The sequence below is a fragment of the Onychomys torridus genome, chromosome 5 (genome assembly GCF_903995425.1).
Source record: "Onychomys torridus chromosome 5, mOncTor1.1, whole genome shotgun sequence".
Lineage (NCBI taxonomy): Eukaryota > Metazoa > Chordata > Mammalia > Rodentia > Cricetidae > Onychomys > Onychomys torridus.
In genome coordinates, this window is record NC_050447.1 from 4422896 (window position 1) to 4436606 (window position 13711).

A 13711-nucleotide genomic window follows, 5' to 3' on the forward strand; every position below is an offset into this window, starting at 1 on the left:
AAAGGTGACTGGCAGTCCTAACGAGGCAACTAGAAGCAAGAAAGAGCAACTCGCTTCAGCCTGCAGAGCAGAGCATTTTGTATTACGATTACAGTCCTCGGCATCTTTTTGTAAGAGACTGAGATTTCTACCTTCACCAACAAGTAAACCAACATAACAACCATGTGCCTTTATCCTTAGAAACCAAAGAGAAACAGGCACTGAAGAAAACCTCACATAAACTCCCAGGGATGCAGAGCATTTGACACTCCAGGAAACTGAGTATTGTGCACAGAACACAAGATTTGGGCCCACAGAGACAATGTAGCTCAGTGGTTCTCAACTTTCCTAATGCTGCGACCATTTAATACAGCTCCTCATGGTGTGGTGATTCCCCAATCATAAGATTATTTCATTGCTACTTTATAACTGTAATTTTCCTACTATTATGAATTGTAATGTAAATATCTGATATGCACTTTCCAAAGGGGTCACTACTCATGGGTTGAGAACCACTGGTGTAGACGGTAAAGCTGCTAAGATTCCCAGTCATTCACCCGTTCTCTGCTCCTGGCTTTTTCAGTCTTTACTGAACTTTAATTAGCAGCAATTACCAAACAAAGATGTTGGCGATCAGCAATCCTTGGTATTATACTAGACAAAAATCATTTAAAATACCAAATGACATTTCCTCTGAAAGGATACCAATGGAAGTATTTCATATATCAGGGCATCAAGAAAATAGAGGCTAAAATTCCTGGAGCATCCTCTACACACAGTGTGGCTTGCATCCAATAACTCAATGTGTTTGGCAAAAACCATGTCGCAGTTGTACTGCACAAACTCCTAAGGCACAAAGGGGTTTTCTGAGGCCATAAAGCCATCAAAGGAAGGCCAGGGATTTCAGTCCAGGTTAATCTAAACATGAATTCAAGTCTGCCATTCAATAAAACTCTGCTGCCCAAGTGTCCCCAGTAGTAGTGACCCCAAAATGCAAGGACAAAGTGAGCAGCAGAGAATTGGCAAGTGGGGAAAGGTGGAGGCTGCATCACGGCCCATCAGGAAGAAAAGACTACGCAGCAGAGCTGGCCAGGGGTGCAGGGACACCCATGTCATCACTCCAGAGCTCTATGCTTGAGTCCTCCGACTTCCAAATCTTAAACTGATACCCAACACAGCAGGCATGAAATGCAAAGGACAGCTAGACTTCTAAACACGTACATCTATTTACATGAATGTTTGCATGCTGTTTGTGTACATATGTTTATGTCTTGTGTATGTAACAAGTGATCAGGATAAAAAAGAGATAAACACAATTACCACATCCCCAAGCCCTTAGGATAACCATTGTCAGAGCTGATTACTTACCTAGATTTCTATGCCTATTCCTGTATTTAAACAGGGTTTAAAGGAGTCTCTGACCTTCCTTTTCATTCATAATCATACTGCTGGGGGTGGGGTGGGTGTGAACATTTTCATCACTATTGCAAGCTATGTCTGGGCTACTGTTCAGCACCTCAGCACAGTCCTAGAGCCAGAGTCCTAGAGCCACTGCCTGGTAGTTCTGGCCTTGTCACTAACCAGCCGTGGGCTCTAGAAAAGCTACTGACCCATTTCACAGAGATGAACACCACCTGCAGTTTGTTCTGAGGAAGACCTAAGCTTAATAAATAAATATTGGTAAGAGCAGTATCTGTCATGTAGTAAGATAATTAGTGATGACACTATTATTCCTCAACTTTGTGGCATATTCCTCCATAACCTATTAACCTGTTTAATAAAAGAGCATATAAATCTTGGTTCTTTTATAGAATTAAATAACCACTGTTTCTATTCTGACCCAAAGAGGAAAATAAAATCATGATCACAATTACATTGCACACCTGAAAAGGCCTGTGTAACTTAGAAAATATAGTTCCAAAATGCATCACAACACTTAATTTGAACAGGTGCAAAGATTTTTTTTTTTCAAACATCCAAAGGTGACATGTACTTTTCCACAAACAGGCACACGGAAGAGTCAAGCCCCAGAAGCACTACCCAGAGCTACCAAAGGCCAAACACAGACACCAGGAGGCCCGCAAGTGAGGAAGTTCTCTGTTGACTTCATCCTCTCTTTCCTCGGTAGCTGCAAGGACTGTAGGGACTGAGGAAGTGGCCATCGGGTGCCCATGCCTTAGTTGCAGGGGCATCTTTATCCTCTGCTTGGTTTCTTCAGGGTCTTCATGAGTCCTCTGAGTAATGTAAGTAATTTGGAACTGGCCACATTGGCATTATACCCTCCCCACTTCGAGATACCTGCTCATTGTCCTGGCTACCAAAGAAAACACTGCAAATCAGTCACTCTTGACAGCCTTAAAAATTCCATTTCACTCAGGATAAACAATACTGTGGTTGGTCTGAAAAGATGTTTCTTAGACAGCTCGGCTACCTCCTACGCTGCAAGACTCTCAAGGAGGGCTAAAACAAGAGTGTCAGCTGCTTGGAGTCAGAACAAGAAATTAAAATAAAAGCTATTAGAAGAAGAAAGTACACACTCTACAGGAAGACAAGCTTTAAGGGAATTTTTCTCTCTTCTACAAAGTCTAGTTACCTGCCATGAACTTATTTTCACCACAGTTGCAGCTACGTGTTTTTAAAGGCGTTAAATAAGCTTCTTTCCTCCTCCTGAGAAAGGGGACAATGTTCATCCCACACAGAAGCATACTTGACACTACATAGGAAGCTGCAGAAGCTGCCCTTGCTTTCTCACTAGCATTGGGAGTCGAGCTCATGGGAGTTCAGAGGAGAGGCCTATGCAGAGGTGGCAGCGTGCATGACTTATTGGCATGCCACAGCTCAGTTAGAGCCCTGAAGCTCCTAGCTGTCTTTTCTAACCCACTGATCTTATCACTGTGAAAATGAGTTAAGAAATAATCAGCCTACATGGACTGTCACATTCTGGGCCTAGTCTCAGATTCAGCATTACAAAAAAAACAAAAAACAAAAAACAACTGCATCAAGGAATCGCTGTATGCTCTGAGGGTGTTGTTAAGAGGTACCCATGTTCAGGAAATTATTACCCAGAACCCACTGATGAAATATCTGGTGGAACAATTACAAACTGGAGAAAAGAACCATTTCCAACCCCAAGATGGAGACCTGCTCCCACCTAGTTATCTGGGTTGGTTACCTCCTATGCGAAGCTGGTCAGATATGTCCACAAGGAAAGCCCATAGTTCCAAGATATGGGTGATGATGCATGCCAACTGTGGTTTTGTGGTGACCCTTCTATTTCTCACACTGTTAGAAGTGCTCTGCTAAGAGCAGCAGGGAAGGCAGCCACAACTCCAAAACAAAAGCACATCTTAACAGATTTTTACCAAGCACTGGGCTGAGCCAGGGAGTCCTGCTGAGGAGAGAGAAGAAGGGTTGTACAAGCCAGAGGGGTCAGGGTCATCACAAGGGAACCCACAGAAGCAACTGGCCTGCTCATGGGAGCTCACAGACTAAGAACCAATGACTGGGGAGCCTGCATAAGACTGGCCTAGTCCCTCTGCATATGTGTGACAATTGTGTAGCTTGGTCTGTTTGTGCGACTCCTGGCAGTGGCAGTGGGGCCTGTCCCTGACACTTTGACTGGCTTTGGAGAACCTGTTCCTATTGCTGGGTTGCCTCGCCCAGCCTTAATACAAGGGGAAGAGCTTAGTCCGACCTCAACTTGACAAACCATGCTTTGTTGACACCCATGGGAGGCCTGTCCCTTTCTGAAGGGAGATGGAGGAGGGGTGCATTGGGGAGGAGGGGCAGAGAGGAGGGGAGGGGAGGGAATGAGAGGAGGAGGAGGGAGAAAAGAGGCTTTATAAGCACATTCTCTTGGGAGTACACAGCCACAACAAGTATCACCCACATATCCCTGACCTGTTGGTGAAATGGTGGCCTTCCCGCTCTAGGATGAACCTATGGACCAAAGTGGACATGTTGTAAAGGACAGAGTAAAATGGGTTCTGTCCAACTGCAGTTGACATGCCAATGTAGGTGGAGGAAATCCCATGGGTCATCACCCCTACGTGAAAAGCTATAGGCAACTAAGAACTGCTGAGAAAGGAAGAATTAATCTTCCCTAGTAACAAGCCCCAACTGTGATCCAATATCAAGTGGTCAGCCTTAGAAACACACATGCAGGCATACTGAATAGACTTAGTAGGCCATGTTTTTATATATATTCATTTATATTCATATGTAGCAATAATGCTTACAAAGTAGAAAATCCCATGAGTTTGGGGAAGAGGAGAGTATATACAAGGTGTAAGGGGAGGGGGGATGATAGAACTATATTTTAATCAAAACTTTAAAATACACTCAGAAAAAAAAAATGTGTTTTGTCTCCTTTATGAATATGAGGACTACCCCTTCTCTATGAAGATGTAGCACTGGTATTAAACACTTCTCTTTCCTTGGACTTTCTGGAGGCACTCCTCTCTTTGCTGACAACAATTTAGTGTGCTTCTCATCCTTCTGACCACAGTCACCTTGCTGAAAGTGCCCTGGCTCTAAGAACACTCCTTAGGAAGAGCAGTGGGATTTGAGTGACCACCGTCATGTCAAACACAAGCCAGCAACTATGTCCATCATATTCAGTGGTCGATATACCAGTACCTTAAACTGTGCAATTGAGAAATCAGCCTGAGCGTGTTAAGTGTGCACACAACAGATTTTCTAGAAATTCTTTGTGAGGAGTTTGACATAATTTTAATTCTAGCATCCATTGCCATAAAAACCACAACTGAAGGACAGTGTTAGAAACCTCAACAGTTAATAAGGTTCACTATTTTAGGATTAAAAAAAAAAAAACTACAGATGCTAGGGATATCACAGAATACTTGCCTATCATACTTAAGGCTCTGAGCTCACCCTGCAAAATCTACATCTAGAAGACTACACAGAGGCCTGCTTTCTCATCTCTGCTTTTCTTGCTTATACCTGTGAATGAAAATGAATTCTTTTAATCTACTGAAGTTGGCTAAATTCATAGCCACCACCACTTTAAGTGTCCATTGCTGACATGTGACACTGAACGGTGGCTGAAGGGACCTCAACATGGTAATTTTGCCCCACTGTGCATTCAAAGGCTGACCCAGATAAGGAATTCTCCAAAGTGTAAGAAGGAAGTATCAGGAACCAGGCCTCCCCGTCTATCTGCCTCTCCGTCAACAGTGTACACTCATTCCCCTTTGCTTCCATCCACCACCCTGTAGGACTACAATAACACATGTTCAAAGGATGTGCTGCCATTAACACATTTGTCATCCAAGTGTTCAAAGTGCCAACCCAACGGTACCCAAGAAAGACCAACGATAGAGACTATTATATCCTGCCAATTGGCTTCCCAGATGATTCTGTCCTCAACCCGCATTAAATCATATTTTTAACTTGCCTAAAGAAGTAAACTGCTATATCATGCACAGAAGACAAGCACTGAATATCTAATTATATTCAGGAAGATGCATATAACAACTAGTCTCATAAACGTCTAGTTCCGTTTAAAATTAGAGCTGGTATGAAGGAAGGAAGAACTCAGTCAAAACTCAGATGGCAAGCCTCTCCTCCTCATTCTTCAAATCATTACTTCTATTTTTTTCTTGCCTCTAAAGGAAAATAAGAGAGGTCACTGTCATCTCAAGCAGCCTGACAAACTTTCCTCCATGTCAGAGGGAATTACAGCAAACACAGCAGCTCCTCCTCATACAAGAGAGTATGGAGGCGAACACGGGGAACTGGAGAATGTGAACAGTGTACCACAGCCCTAGCTTCTTGGGCTACTTTATACTAGTTCTAAGGAAGCAAAAACATGGATAAGGAGAATGAAATGGAAGCAAAGTGCTGAGCAGCCTGCCTCACGCCCTGCTACTTTCTAACAGACTCAGCCAAACTGATGCGGCTTTGGGGTTCAAGAGATTACTAAAGGCCATCGAAAAGTGAGCAATGTGCATTCTACAACACAAAAGGCGAGCATTTCAGAAGATTTAATAGCTGCTCTAATTAAGAGAACTAGATACTATACCACTGCCATTCACACTAGCAATGATTGGTTAAGAAAATAATAATTTTAAGTTCCTTTGCAAATAAATTGAATGTCATTTGATCATATATGACAAGAATTATTTTCAATTGCTTTGTATTACCTATATCAAAATCACTCTATACCAAACTCATAGGCTTTCCTGATTCTGACCACTTTCGTGATGATTCTCACAATAAATATATCCACAGAAGTTGGTGCCGAGCACTAAGCCACTATGCTTATAGCGGTCAAACCCTGTAAGGTGAGTTCTGTGTTGTGAAGCCTGTCCTAGGCACCTCCCCTGCAGGCCTCCTGATTCCTCACAGGGCGTCATGGCTCACATCTCCCGGACACTGAGCTGAATGCTAAGCATTCTCCAAGACTGACTGTCTGGCTCAACGCAGATGAAACACAGCAAAGGCTCTTTGCGCAGACTCCAAACCTATGACCAAGTCACAGGCAATGTCTGTTACACATTCACATCCTTCTCTCAAATCTTAGCAGGAAAAAAAAAAAATCTACTTAACTTTTAAGCACAAACTACTTATCCTGGATTCTATGAAGTCAAATTTACCTTATTTTATAATGAAACAAGAACAGGGGCATATTAACATTAAAATATATGTATAAAACAGGCGGTGGTGCCGAATACCTTTAATCCCAGCACTTGGGAGACAGAGCCAAGCAGATCCCCATGAGTTCGAGGCCAGCTTGGTCTACAAGAGCGAGATCCAGGACAGGCACCAAAGCTACACAGAAAAACCCCGTCTCAATGCCCCCCAATGTGAGTGTGTGTGTGTGTGTGTGTGTGTGTGTGTGTGTGTGTGTGTGTGTGTAGAATATATGACATATTTAAACGAAATCTGACAAACACTGGAAGTGACCACCAAAAACATTTTCAATGGTTTGTGAACCCTCACAAAGCTGAACACTAAAGGATGGACGAGTAAGCTGGCTGTGGTGGTGCACATCTGTGGTGAGGATTTGACAGCTGAGATACGAGCATCACGAAAGATACAAGGCCAGCCTGGGCTAGACGGCTTGATGCTTCCTCAAACCATTGAAATCATAACAAAAATGAATGCACAGGCATCTCTGAGGAGGTAGAGTTTTTAGTGACAACATCAATTACATTTTTAGTTCCTTTTCCTTGTTCTCCTTGTTTCAGACACTTGTTTCCAACTCTCTCCATGTTCTCCTCACACATAAATACATACATCATACAAACATACATATTCACACAACTCAAACGCAAAGCTTCTTTCAGCAATAAAGAAAAGCATTCTTTGTAAATGATTTGTATTACCTTCTCACCTTCAAGGAAGTATGAAAGTTACTGAATCACAAACTCAGGCACTTTCCTAATTGTGAGGACAACTTTGAGATGGTGGATAGGGGCTGAAGAGATGCTTCAGCAGTTCAGAACACGGACTGCTCTTTCAGGGATCCAAGTTCAATTCCCAGGACACACACGGCAGCTCACAATCATCTGTAACTCCAGTGCCAGGGGATCTGATGCTCTCTCCTGGCCTCCACAGGCACTGTACACAGGAGGTGCATAGAGGTACACTCAAGCAAAAACACCCATACATGTTTAATTTAAAACAAAGAAACAAAATATCAAGATTGATCTAAGATTAGACAGGCCATGGACCCAGGGGAAAACCAACTACTGTTCTGCTAAAAGAGCCCCGCAATAAAATGACTCCTTGATGACATTCTGCTAGACCCATCGATCAGTATCCTGCTCACTGCTCGTCAGAAGCTTCCTCCTACAGTGGCCCCAAGCCCAGCAGTAGACAGCCAACACAATGGTGTTGGGAGTGATTTTGTCTCACAGTGCTTTGTCTGGATTTTTTTCTTCAACCTTACAGCTTGTGCATCTATGTTATGATTTACCATTTCTTTATTGGTTTTCTGTATGGGTTTCTTGTACCTTCTCTTTGCTGCCCTCCTCCCTTTTTGTCCTGTTCTGATGTGATTGGTATTATTTTATCTTATTTTATTTTAGTATCATTATTTTTCAGAGGCCTGTTTGTATTCTAATGAGAGTGAGAAAGAAAGGGTGTAGATTTGGGTGGTTGGGAAGTGGAGAGGATCTAGGAGTTGGGGAAGAGGAAACTGTAATGAGACCATATTATATGAAAAAAAAATCTATTTTCAATAAATAAATAAATGAATGAATGAATGAATGTATAAAAAAGTGAAGATTGTCACCAAAAAGAAATAACAAAGGTATAAAATAGAAAACAGTAAAATGACATGCAATTAAACATCATGAACAACAAACATAAGATAAAATAAAGGAAATGCATAATTGATATTTCCCCTCAAAATCAAGTAACATTTAAGAAGTATAACATCAGAAGTGACTGGTTCAATGGCAGAGCACTTGCTTGGCACTGAGGGAAAGTGTTTTTACTAAAACAGGAGTAATATACTCCATGTGCCACCCTGAGTCTTCCATCAAAGATGAGAACCCTGCTAATACACACTCTCAGTCATTACAATCATTTAGAACTCTGCCCAGAAAGGTAGCGCCTCCACAGACTTATTAAGATATAAGTTTATTCCTCAGAACAAGAGGATGTGGATGTGATTTCCAGAGGAGTGCCTGACTTTGACACTTCCGCCATGAAAGGGTTCACTCTGGCTTCCTTAAAGGACAGTCAGGTCTTTGCCTGGCTGATGTATTTCCTACTCCTCTCCCATCTGCTTGTTTCTCATTTATTAACACCTCTACCAGAGGACAGGTGAGATGTGAGAGGAGGTGAAACTCAAACCAGTCAGTTTTACTCCCTATTAGCAACTTTGCTGGCAAAGGATCAAAGTGAGAACAGAAAAGGTTATCTGGGATCACAAGTGGAAAGAATCTGAAGAGAAGTTCTGGGAGCTGAGGAGCTGGCAAGCCAGGAGCCTGGAGTGTGCTGGTGGAGTGTGGCTCCCTAAAAGAACTCACATCAATAAGCTAAGCATGGTCACACAGGCCTGTAACCCTAGATCTGGGCAGAGGAGGGGCAATCCCCAGAGTTCACAGCTAATCATTGAGCACTGAACTCAATAAGAGACTCCTCAAAAGATGTGTTGTAGAATGACTGACCTCTGATTTAAACACACACACACACACACACACACACACACACACACACACACACACAAAATGTTCTTAAATCAGAAATTGATATTCATGACTCATGACTTTCTCCAGGAAATTGGAAAATATTATCTGACTATACACACATGGCAAACAATTCAGAAAGAATCAAGAGCAGCTCGCCCTCAGTATTGCCAGGAGAGGTGTCCTGGGTCTGTAATTTGAATGTGCCCCCAGTCACTTGAGGAGAGTGTCACTTCTGTGCATGAACCAATAGACACTTTTCTCTTGAATGTGAGTTTATGATGAAGGTATTATAATTTGGTCCCAATCTACATAACCATAGGTGCTGGGAAGAATAACAAAGGCTAAATGGCTTTGCAGCAAGAAGAGAAGAAAAGTATAAAATAACCTTAAATTTGGAAAACTGACTGAACAGGAGAAATACACAGGTAAAAATGCAGGCACGTGACCACAAATCACCAACCAGCCTTTGTTGGCTCACAGTTTCAGCTCCAACCTAAAAATCCAGACAGGGTTATGAGGTGAGAGGTGGTTGGCAACAACAGATTGGATGGGACATGAGAATCACCATCTGCCTCAGTGCCACCCAGGCTGTGCAACCCAACCTCAAAGGCACCCCAGCTTTGGAGATGACCAAGAGTTCTGCCTTCTGAGAACCTGAGCCCATTGGGTTCAGTATGATGCAGAGCATGAGCACACGGCAATAGTGACCTGTGCCTTTAATCCAGACATATTAACAGTGGATTGGCTCCACCAGCTCCTCACATCAAAGATCTGCTTTAATTTTAGTTCCATTTGTCTCGGGATTATGTAACCTCACAGGAGGTCACACAAGTCTCCCAAAAAAGAAATTTAAGCTGTCTTAAAAATAAAAAAGAACTGTGCGTAACAAAAGCAAACACTAAACAGAAACTTGCATTTTTCTCCCTGACCAGAAAACATCAACCTCCCTGCTAATCTAAAACATTACAACTTAGGGGAGAAAGAAACTGGAACACAAAGACTAAAACACAGTGACCTGCCCAGAGGTCATATGACAGGCTGAGCTGTCAGCATGCCACCAACAGAGAAATAGTCGGCATCTTACCATCTTCCAGCTCAAGACAAAGATTATACACGGCCACCGGCCTCTTCGTCCTCTGCCCCTGTCTCTTTGATTGCCGTGGTGGAGCATTTGGAGGTGATGCTGACAGGCAGGTGGGCTCAGGGAATGCATTTTCAGGAGAGGTCCGAAATATCTGTCATTGGGTAGAAGCATGACAATGGGTGTCCATGAGTGAAACTTATGCATTGCTATAGCAAACCAGAAACCAGCCACGTTAGATCTGGGGTTCATTCGTGACAGGCCAGAGCCTTCTGAATTTGACATCAGAAAACATTTTTTTTTTAACACAAGAATTCAAAATAAAGCATCTCACTAAAGTTAAAAAGCACCAATTCATTATATTTCAAATAACATTTTTCCTGAAAGTAAACAAGCGGGATGGTTTTCGCCATGAAAAGCACAGCTCTCCATCCCAGAGGAAGGCAGCCAAGGTGCAGACTAAAGCATCAAGTACCCTTAAGTTTTGAAGAGGCTTCTTCTTTTTGTTTTTGTTTTGTTTTGTTTTGTTTTTTTGGATTTTTTCAAAACAGGGTTTCTCTGTGTAGCTTTGGTGCCTTTCCTGTATCTTGCTCTGTAGACCAGGCTGGCTTCAAACTCACAGAGATCCGCCTGGCTCTGCCTCCCGAGTGCTGGGATTAAAGGTGTGTGCCACCACTGCCCAGCCTGAAGAGGCTTATTCTTATGTCAAAATGCTGGACTTGATTTTTTTCCCCAACTACATAAACAGAAACATCCATTTACAAACATTTTTTATAGATTTAAAAATAGCCTGTGCCTATGAAATCACCTGTCTGGATTCTGATTTACAGTCTTCATAACTTTCTTATTTAATGTTTATAGATTTCATCAATTCATTTAACACCTTCTAACCCCCCTTAATAATTTTCTCTCCTATTTCTGAAGCCCAGAACATCGCCACCATGATTTATCTACAGTGTCATTCATATATCAGAAATAACAACATTAATTAAAATATGCTGCTTCTTTGCTTAGCAATTTGTTTTCCTTTGGACAAAGTAATATGTGTGCCATGAAGGGAAGCACATCACAGTGCAATGACTTATCACAGACACCCCTCAGCCTCAGGGACTCCAGCCTTCAATGAAGCCAAGAAATAAAGCATTATTGGCATCAGCCTGACAGACATTACACCTGCAGCAGATGGACATACTCCTCTGGTGGAGATAGGAAGCAAGCACCTAGCTTTAAAAGAATACAAATGTAAACTCACAGTAAAAGGCATTGCAATTATTACTTACTCATTTGAATAGAATCAAGCACATGACTTGTATGGTAAGCGAAGGTGTCTCTTCCATATGTGTGTCCACAAAGGAAAACTGACAGAGAAAGGGTTTTAACTGAAAAACCTAGAAATCCTCACCTATAAATTATTATATACCAATAAAAATAAGCTAATTTAAGAGTGTATTTGCTTTATAGTGCCACACTGCCCCCTCATGTATAAACAAAATAAGAAATTATTTAAGTTGCCATGGACTTATTTGCTAGTGAAAATCTCATCTGCTGTTGTATCTGGTAACCTACTACCAGGGGTCTTTCCACAGAATCTTGGTTCCACACGGCACTGGCAAAGAGGGAACTACAGGTGTGCCTTGACAATCTCCCAGCTGCCCGGACTGCTGGCCCAGCCATGTACTGCCACTGTCGCTGCTCAAGTGAAGAAAAGGTTGTGGCATATGAGGACAGGGGCACTGAGGTGGAAAAGAACATGAGATCAGTGATGGATGACAATGGGAACATAATCCCTCTCATCAAAGAGAACAGCACCGTGATCACACTTTATGAAAGTCCCAAACTCATCTATGCTTGATTTCTACAAACATGATGATGCCTCTGGGAAGTTATCAGACTAGGCAACCAAATACCACACTGGGCCAGCACATCCAAAGTACCACTAAGCACTGGACAGTTAGGCCCTGAGGACTGGCACTAGGTGGGTGGTGACTTCCCAGTAGGCCTTTCTGAAAGGCTGCGCAGACAGCATGGTGTAAGTGCTGACGATCCTTGACCTCTTCCTCCTCCACTGCACTCGAGGTGAGATGTCTGGAGAAGGCTTTGGGGAAGCAGGTATGGGGGCTGCCCAGTCCGCAGAGTCAGACCACTGTGGCTCTACCATACCCTGAAGGCTGAACTAAGTCCCCCCCAGTACTTCAGTCTAGAACCAAGAGCTCGGGCCAAACATTAGCTCGACTCCAGAAGACTTCAGGCACCTTTGGGTTTGCACCAGACAATGTGCTTTCAAGTTGTCTTGTTTTCTCGGGTTTCGATTTTAAAGCTCCCAGGTCATGCTTTTGTGTAGCCAGAGCAAAGACTTGGAAATCATCCCACACAGTTAAGACAACTGTGGAAAGCCTGAAGGGAAAACTCAGAACACCAAAAACATTTTCAGAAAAAAAAAAATGGCACTAGACATGCACGTGAATTCTTTAGAGCACGCCACATCCCATTTATACATATGATGGTTCAAAGATTCCAGCCACCAACCACAGCCTTAATAAATTCTCTGAGGGCCCGACATCCAGGCAGCTGAATCACCCTCCACATTAGCAGTCCCCAAGCCTAGATATTCGCTACAGACAGCCTTGTCTTGGCGTTGGGATCTCACCAGTTCCGAATGCTGAGATCAATGCTTGGAACTGATGTCAGCGCTTGGGGAGACCTCTGGGCACACAGCACTCAGTACAGCACTGGGCACACAGCACTCAGAATAAACAGTCCCAACCTGCATCCGTGTCATGACACATCAATTAGGAAAGAGAATTCAAACCTAGGTGTGCTGCTCAACCACTGTTTCCACAAGACAGTGCTCATCTCCCACCATTGCCGATGTTCCCAGAGCTCTGAGTAGTTCTTCCAGAGAAAGATATGGAGCAAGGGACAGAAAGGACAGTCACAAATAGACTGCTTTGTCATGACTCCCAAGAAACTTCTAACCAAACCACTGGTTTTTGCACCTTCATCTCTCTACTTTAGCACTAAAGCTTTACATTTAAATCTCTTCCTACTGCAACTATAACCAGGCAGTCATGGGCACACAGCCATAAGCTCCTCAGACACATTCATTCACCTTGCCTCCCAATGTACTAGCATCAATTCCAAGGTCCTTCTTCCTCTCAGAAGGCTACAGAACTAATTGTTATGATTCTTTGCAATGTGTAGGAACAGTTTTAAGTTGTATTTTTTTCTGGGTCTATAAGAGGAAATAAGCAAAAAAGCTCTTCACATTGAAATGCCAAGCTGTTTTCTGGTGATCAGATTCTAGAATGTTCCATTTACCTTGTTTTGCTCTACGTTATCAAATCATCATTCTTGAACCACTACACACATCCCCAGGTCTCTTTCTGGGATTTTTTTTTAATCCCTTACCACAGTAACGTGCCCCCCATTGTTTCCAATATCGTAATTTAGCATTCTACCTCCTGTTGCCTTTGTTTGAGGATAGATC

The 13711-nt window shown here is 42.8% G+C and overlaps 1 protein-coding gene across 1 annotated transcript in view; it reads right to left on the reverse strand.

Moving 5' to 3' along the window:
* Arhgap10 (Rho GTPase activating protein 10) overlaps window positions 1–13711 on the reverse strand; it is a 271607-nt gene that overhangs the window by 50273 nt on the left and 207623 nt on the right. Inside the window, exon 19 of the mRNA XM_036187947.1 lies at window positions 10228–10378. Coding sequence (XP_036043840.1) covers window positions 10228–10378 — 151 coding nt within the window. The remainder of the gene's footprint in view (window positions 1–10227; window positions 10379–13711) is intronic.